This window comes from Chrysemys picta, chromosome 25, assembly GCF_011386835.1.
Source record: "Chrysemys picta bellii isolate R12L10 chromosome 25, ASM1138683v2, whole genome shotgun sequence".
Classification (NCBI taxonomy): Eukaryota; Metazoa; Chordata; order Testudines; family Emydidae; genus Chrysemys; species Chrysemys picta.
In genome coordinates this window covers 9,374,944-9,396,913 of record NC_088815.1, presented here as the reverse complement: position 1 = coordinate 9,396,913, position 21,970 = coordinate 9,374,944, and the positions used below count along the sequence as shown (strand labels likewise).

Genomic DNA, 21,970 nt, shown 5'->3' with positions numbered 1-21,970 from the left:
GTGGCTCATACCCATAGTATCGGAGCCTTGGGATTGGGTTCTGTTTTGTCCAGCAGCCCGTTATTGAAGAGTTCAGTATTCCTTCTATCACTGCTATAAAGTAATGTTCTTCCTTTTTCATAATGGGGACCTCAGGCAAATAGAGAAGGGAAAAGGGAAATTACATACCGGTAATTTTGTTTGTTGTCCTCTTCTTCATCTCCCATCCTACAAAACAAGATCCCAGTAGAGTAAAACATTAGAGCGCCACCTGCTAGGAAGCTAAGTCAAAAAGACTCTAAAGCACAGGAGATTTATACAGTCACGTTCCACTCCTTTTCCCTCAAATCATTTAAAAAGCACCCTAAAAACAAACAGAATTAGGAGACATATACATGCGTGTAAAAGAGCAACGGAGTATAAGTGATGGGAGGAAGTGAAGATGGGAGAAAAGTGGGCACTACAAACAACAATTACTGGTATGTAATTTTTCCCTTGTAGCATGCCCACTCTTCTCCCGTCCTACCAAACAAGATTCCATACAGCAAACAGAAGTGATAAGCAGTGAGAACAAAACTTAGGCTTTATGTGACAACCAAAATCAGCCTTATAAAGTAAGGAAAGATCTAACCGCTGAGGAGTGATGGTGGTCACAGCACCATATGGTGACTCTACCTAAAACAATGGCCCTGTATACTCACCAGCAAGTTGGACCTAAATTCTGAGGCAAGGTCTCCTAGATTTTGCAGAAAACTGAAAATTCTGCACCTACTTTATTTACATTAAGGACAGAGTGCTTTTATTAAATTAAATGGGAAAAAATATAGTGCAATCAGTATAGGAACCCAAGTGTTACTTATTTTGGCTTCAGAAGGAGTGTGAAAGTGAAGTTTGGGATTGTGAAGTAAGCACATTAGCTGATGTTTATGCTAAAATAATCACTATGATTAGATGAAAATGAAATGTAAGTGACCATAACATTAGGTTTCAGAGTTAACACCCAATTGAGATGAACAGATCGGCTTAGCCTGAAACAATAGCTCTGCAAGGGGGGGGGTCTGTAGACTCATGCAGACATCACCACATTGGTTTGCATTCAGCTCACATTTTTAAGGTTATTTTTACAACCATGAGAGATAGAAACTTTTTTTAAATTAAATCTTAGATTCTGGAGTACAGTACTCTGCCAAAGGCTGAATTACACAGCTGCAGAATCACAGCCTTCCATAAATCAAGTCAACCACATCAGATGCCTCCGCCCAAGTGGTAGCATTGGCTCTAGAAATGTGTTCATGAACAGACAAAAGGGAGGCCGTATTAAGTCTTGTAATCAAGTAATGATTCTTTTAGAAGCTAAACTCGTTTTGCCAGTAGAAGCAGACAAGATTAAGGCAGCTTCTAGGCTACATATAATGTCACAATATACTTCATCCCAACTACAATATGAAGCCCCATATGCAGGAGCTGCTGAGGCAAGGAACTAAATCTACATAAAAGTTCTGGAAACTAGGGATAATTTATATTTTAAGTGATTAGATGCAGATACCTAGCAGAATTTTTTTTTAAAGGCCTAAGCGGATTAGGCACCTAGCTCCCATTGAAAGTCAAAGCTAGAGAAATTTGAGAGCCTTAACTGGCCAAGTGAAGCAAGGTCTTACGCTCAACTTGATGGCACTTTGAATATTGGCTTTTGCCCTGTGGAACCTTACATTGCAGAGTTCCACTAGAAGCACACCTCATGCTCGATTTCTGACAGCAGACTTGTACCATACTCTTTATTGTTATGAACTGAACTTCTCCATTCATAAAAAGTGTAAGCTGGGGAAAAACACAACTCCTCAAAGCTCACGGGCAGAAAATGCCCTGATGAGGAAGCGATCCACTTAAGGGTAAATTAATCCCTTTCTGGAAAAGGAGCACTACCAGAACCTCAACAAAAAACCTGGGGGATAAAGCCAGCCAACAAGGACTAGAGTCAGCACTGAGTGAAGCATGAGAAGGGACAGGGTTGCTGAACTGGAGGTCAGAAATAGAGACTAGATCTTTGCTAACTAGGTACACTTTCCACAAATGTAACCACCACCATTAAGGGAACTGGCGAGTCTTCTGTTGCTACTGAAAGCCACAGCTAGAGCTGAAAGTTCACTTGCCTCTTTTTTGGAGACTGGGGGTGGGGGGGAAAGAAAAAAAAAAGATAAAAAAGGACAAACTATAGACTTAGGGCTGGTCTTGACTACCGGGAGATCAATTTAGCAGGTCTGGTCAAGACCTGCTAAATCGACTGCAGAGCACTCTCCGGTTGACCCCAGGACTCCGAGAAGAGTGAGCAAAGTCAACCAGAGAGCATCTCCCATCGATGCAGCGCCGTGAAGACACCAGGGTAAGTCGAACTAAGCTACGTCGACTCCAGCTGCATTATTCACGTAGCTGGACTAGCATAACTTAGGTCGACTTATCCCGGTAGTGAAGACAAGCCCTTAAAGGTAGTTAGCAAGAAGTGAAAGGGCAGTAGGAAAGGAATCGAGGACCCCTGGGAAGTCTCCAGGGGGCTGCAATAAAAGGCAGCCACACAAACATGGCAGCTAAAAGAGAAGCACAGTAGCAAGCTCACAGATATATGTGACCGAGCAGCAGAGAGCAGGAAAATACAGAGGGAAAAGTGAAAGCACGGACTATGGGGCAACACAGAGATATGGAACTCAGTTGCCTGAAAGAATAGGGCTGATGCCTCCACTCAATAAAGAGGGCTTGGATTCCCTGAACACAGTACTTTCCCACTGGATAAATAAAAGGGAAACCTGAAGGTTACACCCTTGTCTGAGAAAAAACCTTAGAATTACCCAAAGAAAATGAGAGGAGTCATGGCTCCTCTGGGCCCTTAGTCCCTGGGAGGGACAGCTAAGGACTTGTCTACACATGGAGTTGTTCCTGATTAACTCCATGTGTAGACATGCCCTGAGAAATCAGGTCCCAAGATCCAGTAATGGCTTGCTTGGAGGAGAGGTTTGAATCCAGAACTGCACCCTGAGGCTCTGGAGGCATCTAAGCCTTCCAGAGCTGTCCACTGGCTGCTCAGGCTGTATCAGAGGTTCAGCAACTCATTCATTTTAACCATATCCCACAGAAGAGACCAGACTGTGCCCTGAGGGGGGGCAGGCAGGGAGGGGGAAAGAGTGGGAGTCATCCACCTGTGGACTGGGAGCCTGCAACATTCATAGGGAATGCAGTCTCAAACCAGTTCTCCATAAATTCTGTAAAGGTCATTTTCCTCTCTACACTTCCTCTACTACTTTCTTTTGATAAATACAGAAACCAAACTAGACATAAAAGCAGCAAAAGGCAGAGGACTCCATGCTTCCAGAAGAGAGGGGGGGGAAAAAAAGACTGAGGAAAATGTGAAGGAGCCTACCTAGATATACTTTGTGTTGCTGACAGTCTTTTTTCCTCCTGCTCCCTGGTAGATGGAGATATCATACTTACTGTATGGAATCTTGTTTTTCAGGATGAGGGCCACACAAGTTTATATTTAAAAGAATATATGTTGCCATAATATTTAAAAACTGTAAAGGAGTTATGCAACCAAAAGACATAGAATAGTTCTGACTTACTTTTTTCAAGTTACTTTAGATCAGTATTTACAAGGTTTAAATTCTGGGTACTAATTTTAAAACGACAATTTTATATTGGCAGTTTCATCAACTGGGAGAGTGAAATCCAGGACAATATTTCTGTGTCACCAGAACGGTCTCAGATGGCAAAGACAGTCTCTTATTGCTAAAAATTACTCCATATGCTAGGGAAGACACTTTTGCATTGCATTAATTTAGTTTTGGTTAAAATGTGTCAGATTGACTGAAATCCTCCATCCGCAAAGTAGGTACTGCATGGACAGATACAGCACATACACCTCTACCCCGATATAACGCTGTCCTCAGGAGCCAAAAAATCTTACCGCATTATATCGAACTTGCTTTGATCCACCAGAGTGCACAGCTCCGCACCCCCGGAGCACTGCTTTACCGTGTTATATCCGAATTCGCGTTATATCGGGTTGCGTTATATCAGGGTAGAGGTGTATTTCATCACACGACCCTGCCAATGAGCTTCAATCTTTGACCCTTCTGATGAAACTATAAGAGGGCCAGTGGAGATGTGGGCATCTGTCCAAAGGGAAAAGACTAAGCAAAACTAAGAATCAGGGTTGTCTTGGAGAAAGGATTTTTATATATACACACCAGGCAGAATTTTTTTAAAAATAATTTTGACAGATAATATCAATGTTCATTTTTAAGCATTTTCTGTTTTATCAATTTAAATGTTCAGTTGTGAGAGATATTGGTGGGATCAGGAAACTATTTAATGATCATAAGCATTGAGGTTCAAAAAGTTAAAGCTTTATAACCATTAACACAAAAATTGCCAACATAATATGTCAAAATATATAAAGTAAATATCCTTAAATCAAACTTAAGGCAAAGCAAGAAGAACGTGGCTATCTGTAGATTTTGATAATCATCAGTGGAAATATTTTTTGTTGGTTTGTGTGTGCACGGTGAAATCGAGGGTTACCAACATTCACCAATAAAAGTCGAATCCTTCCAAGCCTATCTATATGTGCCAATACTAATAGTTCTCTGAATTTCTCTAGTGTCCTTCCGCTAAGGTCCTTCACAAACATTAAGCCTAACCCTGGAAAGCAAAGTAGTGTTAGCAAAAAGAACAGGAGTACTTGTGGCACCTTAGAGACTAACAAATTTATTAGAGCATAAGCTTTCGTGGACTACAGCCCACTTCTTTGGATGCTGTAGTCCACGAAAGCTTATGCTCTAATAAATTTGTTAGTCTCTAAGGTGCCACAAGTACTCCTGTTCTTTTTGCGGATACAGACTAACACGGCTGCTACTCTGAAAATAGTATTACACCATTTCACATGTGTAAAACCAAGCCCAGAGTTACGTAACTTGCCCAAAATGTCACAGTGAGCTAGAAACAGAACCCAGGAGTACTGACTCCTGAGCCCCAGATGTACACACTAGAATACAATTGCTCTCAAGTTTAAAGAAGCTAAAATAAGGTAATCAAATCTCATTATTCAGAGCTTAAGTTGCCTGCAAAAGTCAGGAAGCAATTTCTCCCCATGTCTGTCTATGTTCGTATTCATACTGTACTGATCACTGAGATGGGCTATATGCACCACTGCAGAGTGGACCAGGTGAATTATGGGTTTAATATGGCTTTGTCTAAGAGATGCCAGTACTGGCTACCACTGGAGGACAAGATACTGGACTCTGGACTGTTAGAGGAGTGTAAACCCTTCTTCTCAGGCCTTGGCTACACTTACCCGCTAGTTCGGCGGCTGGCAATCAAACTTCTGGGTTCGACTTATCGCGTCTAGTCTGGACGCGATAAGTCGAACCCGGAAGTGCTCGCCGTCGACTGCGGTACTCCAGCTCGGCGAGAGGAGTACCGCGGAGTCGACGGGGGAGCCTGCCTGCCGAGTGTGGACCAAGGTAAGTTCGAACTAAGGTACTTCGACTTCAGCTACGTTAGTCACGTAGCTGAAGTTGCGTACCTTAGTTCGAATTAGGGGGGTTGTGTAGACCAAGCCTCACTTGCCTATAAATTCCTCCCTGGAAATATCAATGCACTGAGCCACATGTCCCAAGCAGGACCTTTTTGACAACACTTGCCCTACACAAAAGCCAGCTGCTTTAGGGCTCTTATATCACAGTGATTAATGCAGTACAAATGCCTAGATAAATGGGAACCCATGAGCCCTAGGAATTTTGAACCCCATATGAACTTTTCTGGTTAGAGATGGGAAATCGAAATTTTAACCCCAGCACCAGAGCCTGTACCGCCAAGACTGCACAGCAGCTCCTCAGGCACTCTTCAGGCAGGGGTTGGTAGCTATCCCTCAGACAGACAGAGAAGTCCCAAATACTCTAGTCACTACAACTAGGAGCGTCTAGTGGACGCCATCCCCTCCTTACCTGCGGAGCAGCTTAGCTTTCAGCTCAGGCTTTGTCTCATTCCAGGCATCCAGCTCTGGGCTGGTCAGAGCTGTGGGTTTCATGTGGTCCAGAACAGCACCATCTTTCCCTTGTTTCCATAAGTCATAACGTTCCGGCTGTAGAACCCTCACAAAAACATCCATGGAAATCTTCACCATGTCTTTGCGGCAAGTGCACTGCAAAAGAATTCCAGACACCGTGATCAGTCCAGTGCCTCCGCCAGTGTGCCCAGCTCCGAGGAATTTTCCCCTCCCAACCCCTCCAGACTTTCCCCCTCCCAAAGCAGGTTAATACTTTGCATATCTACTTTATGACTCCCACAGCTGATATCAGGGGTGTATAGATGTGAGAATATTTGGTGAAAACCTTGGCGAATGAATTACTCCATCAGCCCTTAGAACAGATAAGGGAAAGGCAGACACTGTGCCAGCTCCCCATGCAGCCCTGCCAGTATCCCTCATCCTTGATCTGGTGAAACTTGAAGAGAGCATTTGAGACCTCAGCCCCCAATTAATCCTTTTCTTGTCCTCTGAGACTGCTGACAAATTTGCCAATTAGTGGCAACTAAGGTAATGGGATGCTGGTCTACTGAAATTGATTGAGGCCATCAGTCAGATGGTAAGAAACTTTGGTTACTACAGACCCGGGCAGGGTTTGACCTGAAAGCTCGGAGATGAAAGATTCTAGATCCCCATTATCCAATCGCCTGTGAGCATGTAACTAATACAAATAACCCCTCAGGACAACATTTCCTAACTGAAAGAAGGCCTCAAAGGAACAAAAGCCCAACCTGGTGCCACACTGTACCTGTTAAATCTTACATTCCTAAATCAAGAGGTCTGGTTTGGAAAGGACTGTGCACAGCAAGTGGTAGCATTCAGAATCAAGCCCTGTTCACTGCCGGCAGAGGAGCATAGCTTGGATGTGAGGAGCAGCATTGTCCAGCTGTCCCCATCTACCAAAAGTTAACTAGGGTTACCATATCTCAAATAAAAAAAGAGGACCCTCCACGGGCCCTGGCCCCGGCCATTTCCCCACCCCTGGCCCCGCCCCAACTCCGCCCCTTCCCCACCCTAACTCCGCCCCCTCCTCCCTTCCACTCCCAGCCAGGGGAAAAGGGCTGCCCCAGTGCTACCGGCTTCAGGGTTTGCTGGGCAGCCCCCAGACCCTGCGCCCCCAGCCGGCGCTTCCCCAGTGCAGCTGGAGCCCGGGAGGGGAAGCACCCAGCTGGGGGCACAGGGTCTGGAGGCTGCCCAGCAAACCGTGAAGCCGGTAGCGCTCGGGCTTTGGGCAGCCCCTATGCCTCCGGACCCTGCGCCCCTAGCCGGGCACTTCCCCTCCCGGGCTCCAGCGGCGCAGGGTCCGGAGGCACGGGGGCTGCCCGAAGCCGGTAGCACTTGGGCAGCCCGGCTCTTAAACAGAGCCGAAGAGTCGGGGAGGAGCAGAGCCGCCATTTTCCCGGACATGTTCGACTTTTTGGCAATTCCCCCCGGACGGGGGATTGACTGCCGAAAAGCTGGACATGTCCGGGAAAAAGAGGACGTATGGTAACCCTAAGTTAACTGACTAGTTGGCAGGAGTTGGAGGGGGGCAGGGACGGGGCATACGCTGATCCCTCTGGATGCAGCTAGTAACCAAGAGGCCTGCTTGGCAATCAGGTCATTGAAACAGCTATGCCCACACAAAAACGACTAGAATAAAAATACAGATGTGTATCAAGTAGAGTGGTCAACCAACAGCCTGCAGGGAAAACCTGACTGCTATTCATTTTGTCTGAGTTTGATTGCACTTCAACCAAGAGAATACATTTATCCACATGTTAAGGAAATGATTTTCAACAGATGCTTAAAAAGTGATTTATTACTCCTAAACAGTTGTCAGGATAATTATTAGATTCCCAGGAGTGGGATGGTAACAGTTAAACTGTTAGAACTGAACATCAGAGACCGAGGCTTGGCTGTGTCCACACACAGCCTCTGGTGACTAAAGACTGGAGGTCTACAGCACTGAAAAATGATCTGTGCTACTGCAGCTTCAGAAGAGAGTGGTACATGTAATTGCAGGGGATGCAGAGGGGAAAAAGAGCTGAGCAGATGGGAAGTAAGGAAAAGGCTAAACAGCAATAACTGTTTGACATTTAGAGGAAGCATCTCTAGATCAGGGAACAATTTATACCATTTTGGGGGCTACCAAAACAGCATTAAAATTGACCTGTGGACCTATAAATACACATTTATTACTGTATGCAGCTGTGCAAAAGACTAGACACAAATGTATTTTAGGTGGACAGATTTTCACCATGCCAACCTATATAAGTCATGTACGAGACTATCCATACCCCTCACAGAGAGCGTTTTCTGCCCCCAGCACTGAAGCACCAGAGCATATATGCCTCCTTGTAAATTGCTAGCAGATCAGGGGAATGCAGAGCTTCCCAAAAGCCAACTTATCCCCCCAAGTGAGTTGTGCTTACTCCTTTTCTGGTGCTCTGAAGCAGATAGCACCCTACTAGCTGGGCTCTCAGATAACCACAAACTCTTGTCTTGTTTTGCACTCACGCTGGATTTCCATTCTGCTTTGTAGTCAGAGGATGATGTAATTAGAGCCATTTTCCAGGACTATATTTTTAAAGCTGTTTCACACCCACACATACCCTTTCCAAGCCATCCGCTTACATTTCTATCACTTTCTCAGCAGAAATTCACTAAATTAGACAGTGTATGGCTGTGTTCCTCCCCTTTCTCCTCTCATTTATTACCAACAGCATTAAAATATTTATGGCCCTGAATGTGAAGCAGTAGAGAGAAGAAAGGTTCTCTGCAGAGCTCCCTGCTGTCCCAGTTCCTCAGCCAGAGGATTCCCCCCTCCCCCCTTGTTTTTCATTTCATAAGGAGTGCTAGTCACCTTCTGCTCTGCAACGAAGCACTGACTTGGGGAGCAGTAATAACCTGACTGTACTGAGCGGGAGGGAATATTTATGGCCAGACAATTTCCAGCAAACTCAATTCATTTAATAAAAAACAGTGCAGGAAAGAAAGGCTTGGAATGTAATTTGGCCAAGGAGCTGCCAGAACACAGATGGTGCCCCATGCTTCAGATTCCGGGCTGGGCAGAAGCTTTCCCCAGTGTCTCCATCAATAGTGGCTTAAGGGATTTGTATCGAGCGGCTTTTCAACTACTTTCCCTTAAGTAATTAAAAAAGGCACCTGTGTGCTCCTATGAGGGGGAACTTGAAGCCGCACCCTGCAGAGCGGATCACCAGTTGGTCCTAGAGATTGGCCCCTTTCCCCTTTGCAAAGGGCTAATCCAGACAAAAAGTTGTACAGACAAGGAACATCCCCTTTCCTGCATCTGCCTTGGTACCAGCATGTGTTCAGCACACTAAGGTCATCTCCCTTCAGGGAATACAGGGCAAATATCCAGCCAGATGAGGCTAAGTATCCTGAATGCAACCATGAAAGCCGAAACAGGTAACACTAACTCCCACAAGGCAGGGGCTGCAAGCCCCAAAGGCTCAATGTACAAAGATTGCCAGGAATTCACACACTCGGCTATTTCAGGTCCAATTGTTATTCAGGGAAGTGACACTCCAGGCTGCAGTCTCCCTGGCTTAACCTCCGCAATCCCCGACAATGCCACAAGTCTGCAGCAGCCAAGTTCCCTGCCTTCTGCACAAATGTAACAAGATGTATGTTTATATTTCAATTTTAATTTTATTTTATTGCTTTCACACTAGCGAGCATGAATAATTTACACACAGCGCCTCTCCTCTGGGGCCTCTTCCAGCCTGTGCAATGATATTTCCTCAGCCACAGCAATTATGTCATATTCATGGTCCCACAAAGGCCAAACAATTCTTCCCCTCACCCCCTTCCCTCTGCCACAGCAGCGTAATCCTGCTTCAACCAGCAAGTACTCTCAGTGCAACTGCAAACTGGGGGTTGTAGAGGTGCATTTAAAGCCAGTCTTCTGCATGAGCCGTTTTTGCAGTTGAAACAGGACAAAGAAAGCACATATTCTTCAGTTTTCCTGTTTAGATAACTCACCCAATTCTAAATATTTTGCCCCACCTCCACACCTTCTTAGCAATATTTGCAAAAATGGAGTGATGGGTAAGTATCTAGATGTGGCTACAAATGCTAGAATTCTTGAAGGTGAGTCACACACACTCTCTCTCTCTCACCCCATTTATCCTTCGGCCAATTTGCAAATAGGGACAGAAAGCTCTCTGAAAGGGAGTTTAGCTGTGCCATGAGTTTCTAATGGAAAAATTAGGAACAAATGGGGGGGGGGGGGGGCGATTAAAGGAGGTTTGAAAGGTTCTCTCAAGTACTGAGAACTCCGGGGACCTATTGTGTTTCAACCATTGTATAAAATGGTAAGAGACGAGGACAAAAGAGTAATTGGTGCCCCCTGAATGACTTGTACTGCAGGAGCACTGATTCTACTCTATAGCTATTCCCCTTTATGATGTATTCAAGTATAAAAATGGTGACTACATTAAGGAGCCAGGCCTCTTCTGCTTATAATCTAGCTATGAATAAAAGAGACCAACTCTTTTTGCAGGATGTTCAGAGCAGGGGCTGCAGAAGATGAGGACACACTCAGAATGGAGAGGAAATAACCCTTGTTTCAGATCTCAGGTAAGCATGAACTCAGATGAGGGATGCTGATCGGCCTCCTCACAACTCCAAGAACAGAAGAGCCACCATTTGAATACAAGGAACTGACATTACATCTTGAGATTAAACCTTCTTCACAATCAGTCCAGGCCACACATCATGCACTGAAGCCTTGTGGCTGCCCTCCCCTCTCCTGCCCCTTATTTACTGTTATACACTCTGGTGACAGTGACATTCCCTTCAGCTGTGCCTCGCATGTAGAGATACCGGACATCTTGATGAGCCGTGCTTCAAGAAACCCCTCTCTGTACAGCTGTTTGTGACAATTTAATCAATTCCCTGAATGTCTGTAATGGATTTCTGTGACTGCTGCAGAAAACACAGATCAACAGGCATGCGCAAATCAACAACCCTGCCCATGTCTACTCTGCCTCTCCCAATTCTCCTTGCTGGAGGGTTAGGATGGGATAAGTAGCACTGCCTAATAAGCTAGGTCACTAAAGCTGGAACACTGACAGTTCACCAGAGACTGTAGAGAGTGCATGCAACACCTGTACGCAACATAGACGGTAGCTCTCAATATTTATGATGCATCTTCAAATTATAAATAGGATAGAAAAGAAAATAGTCTGCACATAAACAAAGTGTGGTAAAATAGTCCAAAGCAGAACTAATCACATTTAAATTAAAGCTACACAGAATCCTGAGATTTAGTACCTCATTACAAAGTTCAATTTGCTTTCCAAAAATCTGTGCTTTCAAATTAAAACATGCCTAGGCCTTTTAGTTGCAATACTATAAAATGAGCAAGTCTACACCCAAATGATAGCATTAAGGAGAGGTATGAAATCTTGTTCCCTTTATGTAAGCCCCTAAATGCTAATACCTTTAGACAAGATGGCGTGCCTTGGGCCAGTTCTGGACTGGATTTTAAAAGATCTGCACAAGGAAAAAAACTTGCTCAGAAAACGCTGCCCCAGTTCCTGTCAGTGGCACAAAAGTTTAACCATTGCTACCTTTTTGCCTGGATTTAATAGGTACAAGATTTCATTTGCTGTGCAGCTTAGTTGGCATGCATTAGATTAATCACTTTTATAAACAATAAATGTCTTTAGTCTTCAAAAAATGGTGCTGGATGGACTACAGAAACCCTGATGTGAAGTCCCAATCTTCACAGCACAACAGCCCCAACTCCCCTTTACATTCCCTACCCATCGAGACATGCTACAAGTGAAATGCTACAAAAAACCCCATTCAAGCAGCCCAAGGAATCTTTAAAACAGGCTTCCTTCTCTGCTCTCTCAGTGGAATTCATCCCTGCTTTAGACCCACAGAAGGAGTTAGAGTGACAAGGTCATCAAAAGCATGGACCATGACTAAATGGCAACATGAAGGCCGTACACTTGTCAAGTTGAAATGACAGATGAAAAAATCTACAGCTATGGAGTTAAGGGACTCTGGGATCTAATCAAGCATCTTTGAGTCTCTCCTCCTCTCATTTGGTACCCAGATTGCCATACCAAACTGCTGGGAAACAGCGTGGCTGTCACCATGCATGCCGAGAAAGTGACAGATCAAACAGCAGAATATTCATAACCAGGGTCTCCTAGGACCTGCTGGCAAGTTCAGAGGAAAATGAAAGTATGTTGTAGGGTTTGCTGTTTTCCTTCAGTTACAGAGAATCAGAGACCCAAAGCGGCAACAAATTGACTTCTGAAAAACAAAATAATGACAGCTCAGTAAAAAAGCTTCACCCGGTGAACCCCTCACTGGCCTGTTGATAAAATCCTGCACCCCAGGGTGAATGCCTACCATTTTTAACATAACAAGCTCTCTCTCATCCTGCCTGCACTCTAGACAGAGCACAGGTGCCTACATGAAGCATGAGAGGGCAGAAGCCTTGTGCCCACATGAATCATGATTCTTATACAGAGTCAAAGGGCCCATTTAGTGAAATAACAAATATCTATCTATCTATCTATATATTCAGTTTTAGTATTTCCCTTGACCTAAGTATTTAACAAAAAGTCCACCTTCCTCATAGCCCAGAAGGGCTTTTTAGGAATTCACCAAATCCAGGGGAATTCTCCACATATTTTCTATTGAGGCTTCCTCTGCCCCCATCTTCTCTCTCATTTCAGAAGCTAGCGACTTCACTGACCACCTCCCCAAAGAGCAATAGGGATCTGGTTATCCAAGGATAGTTTATGAAGATAAAATCATGGCAAAACAAATGTAAAAGAATCATAAATAAATCTGTTTAGATAGGCTGAAGATTCCAGCTTGGAGGACAGTCAATATTGAACAGATTTCCCTCTCTTTGCACTATCACAGAACACAGAGTTCAGGCTGCGCTTATTAACACAGACAGAGCTTATTAAAATAAATTTTAAAAAAAGACAGTAGTAAATAAAATCCCCATCTTGAGTCCTGCAACTTATCCCATCCCAGCAGATGCGATCAATTCAGAACTGGTACAGCAGGCCCCTTTGAGAGCCTGAGACTGCATGAACACAATAAAACATTTTTCCTAAAGAGGCAAACAGTGTCCTAGCCCTGCAAAGGCTAAAAAGTCATTTCATTGCCACGTTCCCACAGTCTAAATGGGAGAAGTGATTATTTAGTCAAGCCAAGGACTTCCTTCCCATTCTCTCTTACCATCCTTTTACCATTCCCAGTAGGTGGGAGGAGGGAAGTCTCACCAATGCCTTTCAGATGTGTCAAATTGTCTTTTATGACCACTAATAATAATCCTCTGTAAAAGGACACAAATTAAGTCAAATTGCTCATTTGATAAACAGTAATGAAAATAAAATAGAAATATACAGAAAGCTGGATTTCATTTTATCCCTTTTATGGAAGGTGGATTCTCTCCCCAACAATTGACTTCCCAGCTACTAAAAGAAAACAGAATCCAATCTGCTCAGTAGCATATGGAAAGTTAATGCAAAGGAACATTTCTCCTCATGCAGAAATAGACGCTTAGGTGAAATAAATCAGGTTTTAAAAAATGGCACTTCTGGGCCTCCTGCTGAACTCAGACCTGGCAATATGCAAGATCTGCCAAGACTGAACTAAATTCCATTTTGCTTTAATGCTAGTTTAAACACAAGAAAAATGTACACATTCAAAGATGAAGTTCTTCTCCTTGTTAAGGCAGTTTTAAAAACAGGACAGGAGCTTTGACTTAATGCCTCTAACTCTGGATTGCCCATGACGCTGGGTCACAGAGGAGGTTGCTTTGCAAGCAAAATGGCTGCTTCCAAGAGGAAACTAAAATTCTTATCCACAAATTCACTTATATTGGGGGAAAACATATATTGCTAATACTTTTCACACTGCCCCTTTCCACATAAAATTCCAGAACACTAACTGAGCAGGAAGGTTACAGGTTTCTGTTAACTACTCTGAGAGATGCAGGTGTCTCCAAAAGGCTCCCTTCCCAGTACAATACCCTAACCTGCAGGTTTATGTCTTTGAATTAATTCAGGCAGACTAGGATTCAGCTAATTACTACCCACCCATATAGGGCAAAGGAAACATGGTCATGTGCCCCCTCTCTAAATTTTCCTTCCACTGAACTCCACATTCTGTGGCTTCAAGCGGACACCTATCTAGATGCCCAAGTTTTGTAAACTGGCCAAGGCACCATAAGTTTCAGGAAGATGCCTATGCAAGATGGGAAAGGCAAATGAGGACTACCTGTCCTCAGGTTAATGAAAAGTTAAATTTGAGGGGGGGAAATAGGAAGAGCTAAAAAAGTGCATTTGCATGTTTACTCGCTGGTAGTTGAAAGCTTGCAGGAAGGAAAGAATCTTGACCCCCTGTTTCTGGTGTAATTACTAGCATTGCAGTAAGTCTCAAAAACAAACCAGTTCATTAGGAAATCCACTGGAAACACACTGTAGAGTTTGATAAACAAAACAATTAGGCAAAAACTTATAAGGACTCCCCCTGGTCCTTGGCTGCAGGGCATGCTTCCTCTCGGCTTGCTTCTGTAATGCTCTGTGCAGGTTTTTGCGGGTAGAATGACAGTGGATAGGTGACACATGGTGTCAGATAAGGGCAAGATTTACTCCACTCTGTCCATAAACAAGATCAAAACCGAGAATTCTGGTTCAGGAAACAGAATGGTAGACAGCGTTGAGAAGTCTCTCTCATGTTGGGCAAAATTTAATAGCTTCATACAAAGCTTCTTCTCATATCTTAAACTAAAAAAAACAATTCCCTAAAACTATTGTGTGCCTTCCCTCAGAGTCTTCACTACATAGGCTGACGAATGTTTCTAACCATCCGGGGAATTCTGGAACAGCCTTCCAGTAGGAGCAGTGGGGGCAAGCAACCTAGTTAGTTTTAAGATGCAGCTTGATAAGTTTATGAACAGTATTATATGACCGGGTTACCAGCGACAGCAATGAATGGGACCCTAACGGTCCCTTTCAGTCCTATGTTCCTGTCTCTGTAGATCTACGTCAGGTGGTTACCCTCCAACTTGGAAGCTCTCAAGGCATTAGTCTAGGATCTATCCTAAACACAGGCAGGCGGTTCCTCTATACCGCTAACAGAATTACAGTACAAAACAAATTCCAAATCAGTGAGATCCAGAGCTCGAGCCACAGGCCTGTCAGAATCTTCTCAGAAGCGTTGCAAATGGGGATTCAATAAAATATCAACTCCTTTCTTTCTTGACAGCCTCATTCCAGTTTGTGGGCTAAATAAAACGATTGCCTATGTAGTAAGCATTTTATACATTTGTATCGAACAACACCTGCTGAGTGTCTTGAGACATTAGTAGGAAAAAGTTCAATTCTCTCCACTGTTGTACAAGATTTACAGCTTCGTGAAAGAAGGCTACTCACTTGTACTGCTTGTTCTGAAAGTATGTAATTACAATAGTCCACTGACAGTTGCGATGCTATGGAAACACGGAATATTCCAACACTATTGTTACATAAACATTTCTAAAGTTGATACTTTACGGGCTGGCTAGTGATTGTATATCTGGCTCAATGGGTGAGCTAGAAGATGTTTCCTATAGGAACTAAAAACCAATGTTGAAACAAAGCAGGTAACAGGTCTGCAGTGGACCTGAAGTACTTTAAATCCTACTGGACTCTCCCTGTGAAAGAAGGGTGACCATCTGGTAAGCTAGATCTGTATTTAAGCTGTTTGCCATTACAATTTATTTTCTTTAATGCTTTGGTTCTGAATAAATAGTACTTTGCTATATCAAAGCTGGTTGATCACTGATTAACCCTGTCATTGCCCCTGAGAGAACAGGCCTGCAGGTGCTGCGCTAAAGCTAAGTCTGCCGAAAAAAATCAGTGAATTGCATGAGTCTACAGCCTAAGGCCCAGGTCTAGAGGGAGAAAAATCATGGGACTCTGCTCCAAGAAAGAGGACAGCTAGAGGCTGAGACTTCAGTGGGATGGGCTTAAGGAGGTCAGAGGTGCAGTTAACTCAGGAACTCCGATGGTCACCGTTCCTGGGTTATGCTTTAAGTGAGCAGATAGCAGCACCCACACAACTTCAAAATTCCCAAGCTAAACCAGAGCAATCCTAGACTACCCCGCTGAGGAGTAAAGCAGTCTCTATGCATACTCTGCTTTCCATGTGGTTTTTACCTTTTGTGCTCAAAAAAAGGAACCAAGGATCTGTCATTATACAAGTTATGGAGAGAAGACTTCCATCGCTGTCGCAGTTTTGCAGAAACGTAACTCTGCTCAGTGAAACATCCATGTCCAAAGTGCCACATTTAAGATTTAGGGACTGTTTGTGAAGGTGTATTATCAACTGGCGAAGCTGGTCTGTAATCACGGTCTCCTTTTGTCCCAGGTGACCAGGAAATCACAGTCCAGTCCCACACCCTGTAGGAAATAGCACACTGGCTTACGTGTAGCACAGGGCCCTGACACTTTGAAATGAAGCCATCTTTTTGGTGACCAGATCCAAAAGACAGAACACATAAAGGATCACAGGTATTCCCATGATAGTCATATAAAGTTTGGATTCTTGGAGACATTGAAGGGCCCTGCCTACGGAACACCTCTTCATGGGTTTCCCATCCCAAAATGATACTTCCATCATTACTATAACTTAGGGAAAGAATTTGGAAGTACTTTCCTAATTGCAAATCAGGCTTTTTCATAGGCTAGCACAAATCAGTATATCCCAGAGGAACACAACCACATTGTTATGGGGTTTGACCTGTGACCACGGGGACCTTATGGAACAGATTGCCTCACGTGCGGTTGTGTATCATTGGTAGCACAAATACCACTGCAGCCAATCAGGACAACCCTTCATAGAGGTGGTCCAACTTTTCCAGTGACGTAGGCCTCATGAGTAGCACCTCCATACGTCACATACAGAAACAAAATGGCATCCTCCATGTGGCATGACTTCACATGTACAGTACATGCAAAGTCATGCTGCGCAGAGGACACCATTTTGTACAGCAGGTCTGCTGCATGGGCAGATGCGTTCAGGGGCCAGAAGGAATCGTCCTGTGAGCCATCAGTTGGACCAGCTTCAAATCTGCCAGTGGGTAACGTGTAACCAAAGTATATGACAAATAACCAGCATGTGGAAAACCTGTGTTTTGTTGGGTATCATGCCAAAAACTATTATAATCAGCCAATTATAACTGTAAAACTTTTCATTGTATGAATTAAATAAACCAGAAGAACATTGGAAAGAACTAATTCCATCATGAGCAACCATGAGAACCTTCCAACTCTGGCTGTCAACAGGGCTTGAACCTTGGACCTTCACAATCCCCAGGACAGACCTCTAACTCCTTAAGTTAAAAGAGCACTTTATCTTCTATAATCACCAAATTGTCCAGTTGGGGGAAGATAACTCCTGTTCTGAGCAGGTACGCAGCTGCAGCATATGGTGAAACCAGCTCAAGAATACCTTGCCTCACTGCTCTCCCTCCATACACAGAGGCATACACATACTTTTCTAGAAACAGTCTTGGAAGCAAACTCTACCAAGCCTGACATGCTTTTCAGTTTAGGGTGAATATTGGCACCTCTTACCATAAGAGAGTTTTTTATTGGATACACAGAATGCTCATTTACCATACAATGAATTAGCCACAGTATGTTCTGGCATTACTAGCATCTAGTATGTACTTTGGATTAACCTCTTTTCAGAGGTTAAGAAGCTAAAATTCACTTGGTGTATCTTCAAGTGCAAGAATTTGGCAGAGAGAGAAAGTTTGTGCATAAATAAGGCAGGCAGGAGACTATGTATAGATCTGAAAAAGGCAAAAGATAGCACAGACATCCAAAGCTCTTTTGAAAACCATGCAATAAATAAAGCACTCCTAATTCTTTCAGTCAGAATCGACATCCACCTGTGGATATTTTCAAAGCAGCATGAGGAACTGGTGAGTTACTGAGAACACGCAAGATCTGACTCCTTATTCATAATTCTCCTCTCTGAGCCACCCAGTGAAAACCTTGCACCTGTCACCATGGAACCAAGCTGCAAGAAAATTAGGAGCACTTCTGTCAGGAAAGACAAACGATTAAACAAACTGGAGCCAAAAAATCAGGACAGGCAGTTTGGAAGGAGTCTGCTCCAACTACACTGTCACAAAAGGCAGCCTTAATTTTAAAGTGTTCTTTGTACACGTGGATAAGGATTGGGGCGGGGAGGAAGTAATGAATACTAATGTTTAGAAGGTATTTAAAAAGGCATTGGGGGGGGGGGGGGGGGAGTCAAAGGGAAGGGCACTGAGAGGGAAAAAAGCCATTCCTCTCCCAGCACTGCCAAGGGAATTTGCTCCTGGAATAGATGGTATTAATGTATTAACCATGCATCAATACTATCAAACAGGTAGCACTCCTCTCAGAGTTCTCCTGCTATGAGGCCATCTACCATACAGAGAGAGAGACAAAACAGCAGACTAGCTGAAGATGAATCATCTCCAACTAGACCACTGGAAAAGCAGCAGCAGCAGCAAAAAAAAAAAAAAAAAAAAAAAAAAAAAAAGTTTTATTTCTAAGGGCCTTGGGGAGGGGAGCAGAGTGGGCAGGAAAATTGGGGCCCTGCTCAGCAAGCAAATGATTTAACCAAGGTAGACAGGAGTGCTGCAAGTGGAGAGAACAAGCATCTCAGCTGTAGTGACATCAGTTTAACGTGAACATTCATCATTTCCAAGGAGCCATGAGCACAAGGTTGTTCAATATGGACTCATTGTCACCCTGAAGGCAAGGAAAAAAAAAAACTCCCAGCCTGTGCTCACCCACCCATCCCTCTTACTTGTCTGACCACCACACCACCCTTTTCCCACACACACCCACTGCATGCACACTCCTAGGAAAGATGAACAGGACAGAGACACGAGATGACTCATTTCCCCTGAAGCATGTTTACTGTGAAAGAATAAAGATGCATTTAAATTACACTTGTAATCGTTTTCTAGGATTCCCACAGAGTTTGAGTTAGATTCCTGTCACCAGCAGGAAAAAGCCACAGGAATAGAGATGTTTGGAAGGATGAATTTATTTTATAATAGGCAGCCAAGTACTCCCGTTCTTTGAATGGTTAAAGCTGCTCTCACTTGCTAGAAGAAGGGGGAACAGGGAACCACAAAGAGTGCTAGTTTTAAATCATCCCACTCAACATTCATTCAGAGTTACATGACAGATGCACTGGCCCAGATTCCAGCATAAAGAGCATCTGTAGCCAGCCCCACCAATCAGGAGTATGAAAATGCTTTTCCATCTCAAAGCACATCTGATCTCGGTAAGTTACCATCTAGAAGGTAACTCGTTTCCCAAACCAGCTGTTCTATTTTAACTGGCATACTCATCAAGGATACTCACTTTGTATTTGGGCTTTCAACCGGATCAAACAATGGGGACTAGAGTTCTGGGGAAGTAGGAGGCTATGAAAAGACAACTTACCTTCTCCCCCGCAGCCAAGTGAAAGGTAAGAGACAAGCAGTATTAATAATACTCAGAATGTACCTAACATTCAGGGTAGGACTACACTGCACATAGTTAGCCCAGGCACTGAGTTAGCCTAGCTCAAGTACAAGCATTCTCATAGCAGAACCACAGTCATGTTGTTATTTCTGTACTTGCCCATGCGTGTCTGTGGGCATATCCCATGGTTTTCTGGGCTGAGGCACTGTAGGATTCTTTCCCAGTCAACCTTGTCAACTGCAGAAAAATCTGCCCGCCTCTCAGGAGGATTTGTGGGAAGGGCACTGGAGAACTATCAGCATCTGAGCGATCTTGCCTGCACCCTCACTGAAAAGTGAATGGGTTCCAGCCCAAGCTAAAGCATGGCTCAGGCTTCAACCCACTCTGATGTACCAGGGTACAACCCAGACTAATGAGTAGCTGTGTCACTCCTGCCCTGTAACCTAGGATGCCCTTTACAATGCCTTGCTTCTGAAGCCTCCAACCTGGACTGCTCACCAACAGCCCCCAGCATGTAAGTCGCTCCTTGCTACGTCTGTGTTTGTGCCGCAGCCAGCCAGCCACACCTTGGATCACACCAGCCTTAACAACTACCACAAGGTGACCCCAACGCACTCCCAGTCTCAGATTTTCCCCTAGAAACATATGTCCTACGCTGCCCAGCCCTCTCCTGGAGGGTACAAATATATTAAGTCTATAATTCCTTATGGGAATAATATGCACACAGCTTGCTACCCAGACACTTCAATTTGAACACACTGGATTAGATAAAACAATAAAACAAGTTTATTAACTACAAGGAGATAGATTTCAAGTGAGTACAAGTAATGATGAGGCATAAAACTCAGAAATGATTACAAGAAAAATAAAGATAAAACACTGATAGTTTGTTAGGCACCAGTATTAGATTAAAAATAAAGTTCTCTCACCACATGCTTTCAGCAATCTTACTGACCAAACACTTTAGGTCAGGACCCATCCCCCAGAGTCCAATGGCTCCTTCCTTTGTCTCTTCAGGTGCCGTGCATCCGATGGGCAGGGGGGACAAAGAGGGTGTCTTGGGGTATTTGCCCCTGCTTTTTATAGTTTCAGTCCACCTCTTGAAAAACACTTCCAGTTGGGAGCAAGGCGACAAGCAGTCTGTGGGGCAGGAGACTTCATGCTATTTCTTTGCTAAGATGTAGATTTTTGCCCCTGGCCCCTTTCCTGTTGAAGAACGGCCACTTGGCAGATAATGGTCCATCAGCCTGGTCTACACCTGGCTGAGGAGTCAGCTTGCCCTTTGTCTCTGAGGAACTGGTTTGGCCACTCCCCAGACTTATCTGGAAAACACTTTTACTCATGATTTCTGCTTGTGTTTATAACTTCATATATAACCCTGCTATGTGCATTTTGCCGTGACATTACTGATCAGCAAATTATGAGTTTTTAAATTATACCTTACAAGGCATATTTTGTACAAAGATTATTACAATAGCGCATAGGGTGTAAACGCAGGGGTATATTCTGTCATACCCATACTTCCAGCTATGCAAGCAAACATGGATTCAAAGAGCAAATAAGCATATCCTTGAACATTGTGTGTGAATATTAGAAGATGTTGGGTAAAAAAAATACATGTAGGAGTATGGCTTAAGATTACATTGTAAACACCTCAGATCTGGAAGGAGCTGTACCAACATTAATTTTTAGTTTTAACAACTGAAAGTAAAACCGTATCTGGTTCCACTTCCTTCTAAGCCCCACACATCTATAACTAGGGGCATCATTTCATTTGCAGTGGGTATTCTTACTACGTCTCCCACACCAAATGACTGTCTTCCCCACTCCTTACCCTCTCCACAACTCTTTGCGGTATCTAACACAATGGTACTAGCACTCAGTGAAGCACACTACACTACGACTAACAACAAGTTCAACTAACACACAACTTAATGTCTAAGGGCCAGATTCCAAAGTTTATACTCGGTTTCTAACAAGGCAAGTCTTCTGCTGACTTTACTGAGAGTTTTGACTGAGCAAGGACGCACATTTTTATTCTGATCAACTATCAGTTTCAGGTAACTGCACCTGTATTCCCCTCTGGGGCCCCTTGAAGGTCACCCATTTAAGGTTTCCAGCTCCCAGTGGTAACCTCTCTTGGGCTGAGACCCTCATCTCTCCCTCCTTACTGGGGTTTTAGGCTGCACAGAAGTTCTATAGTAACAATGGCAATCTCCATTTCTCATGAGTATTTTGCCACTGAAACTTCATGAACTTCACATCTACATTGCTACCTACTGCTCTAGCCAGAGGGGCAGACTTTACAGGAGGAAAAGTTCTGATCCATCCCAAACTTGCTTAAGACATATGCAATCCTTCCATGAATGGCTGGGAAACATGAATGATTGAGAACACACGAGTTTTTCCTCCT

General features: G+C 43.9%; 1 protein-coding gene across 10 annotated transcripts in view; it reads right to left on the bottom strand.

Annotated features, from left to right (window-relative positions):
* The window catches only part of KDM4B (lysine demethylase 4B), a 165,998-nt gene that overhangs the window by 46,325 nt on the left and 97,703 nt on the right, over positions 1-21,970 (bottom strand). For 6 of the 10 annotated variants that reach the window (XR_010594959.1, XM_005281166.5, XM_065578686.1 and 3 more), the window contains exons 9-10: positions 5,973-6,169; positions 169-207 (exon numbers count right to left, since the gene is read on the bottom strand). The exons of 1 other annotated variant lie outside the window; for it this stretch is intronic. Coding sequence is in view for 8 of the 9 variants with exons in the window: in XM_005281166.5 (XP_005281223.1) it covers positions 169-207; positions 5,973-6,169 (236 nt within the window). In the remaining variant the exon portion in view is untranslated. The remainder of the gene's footprint in view (positions 1-168; positions 208-5,972; positions 6,170-21,970) is intronic. 3 more of the 10 variants (XM_065578685.1, XM_065578687.1, XM_065578688.1) reach the window with 1 other exon arrangement.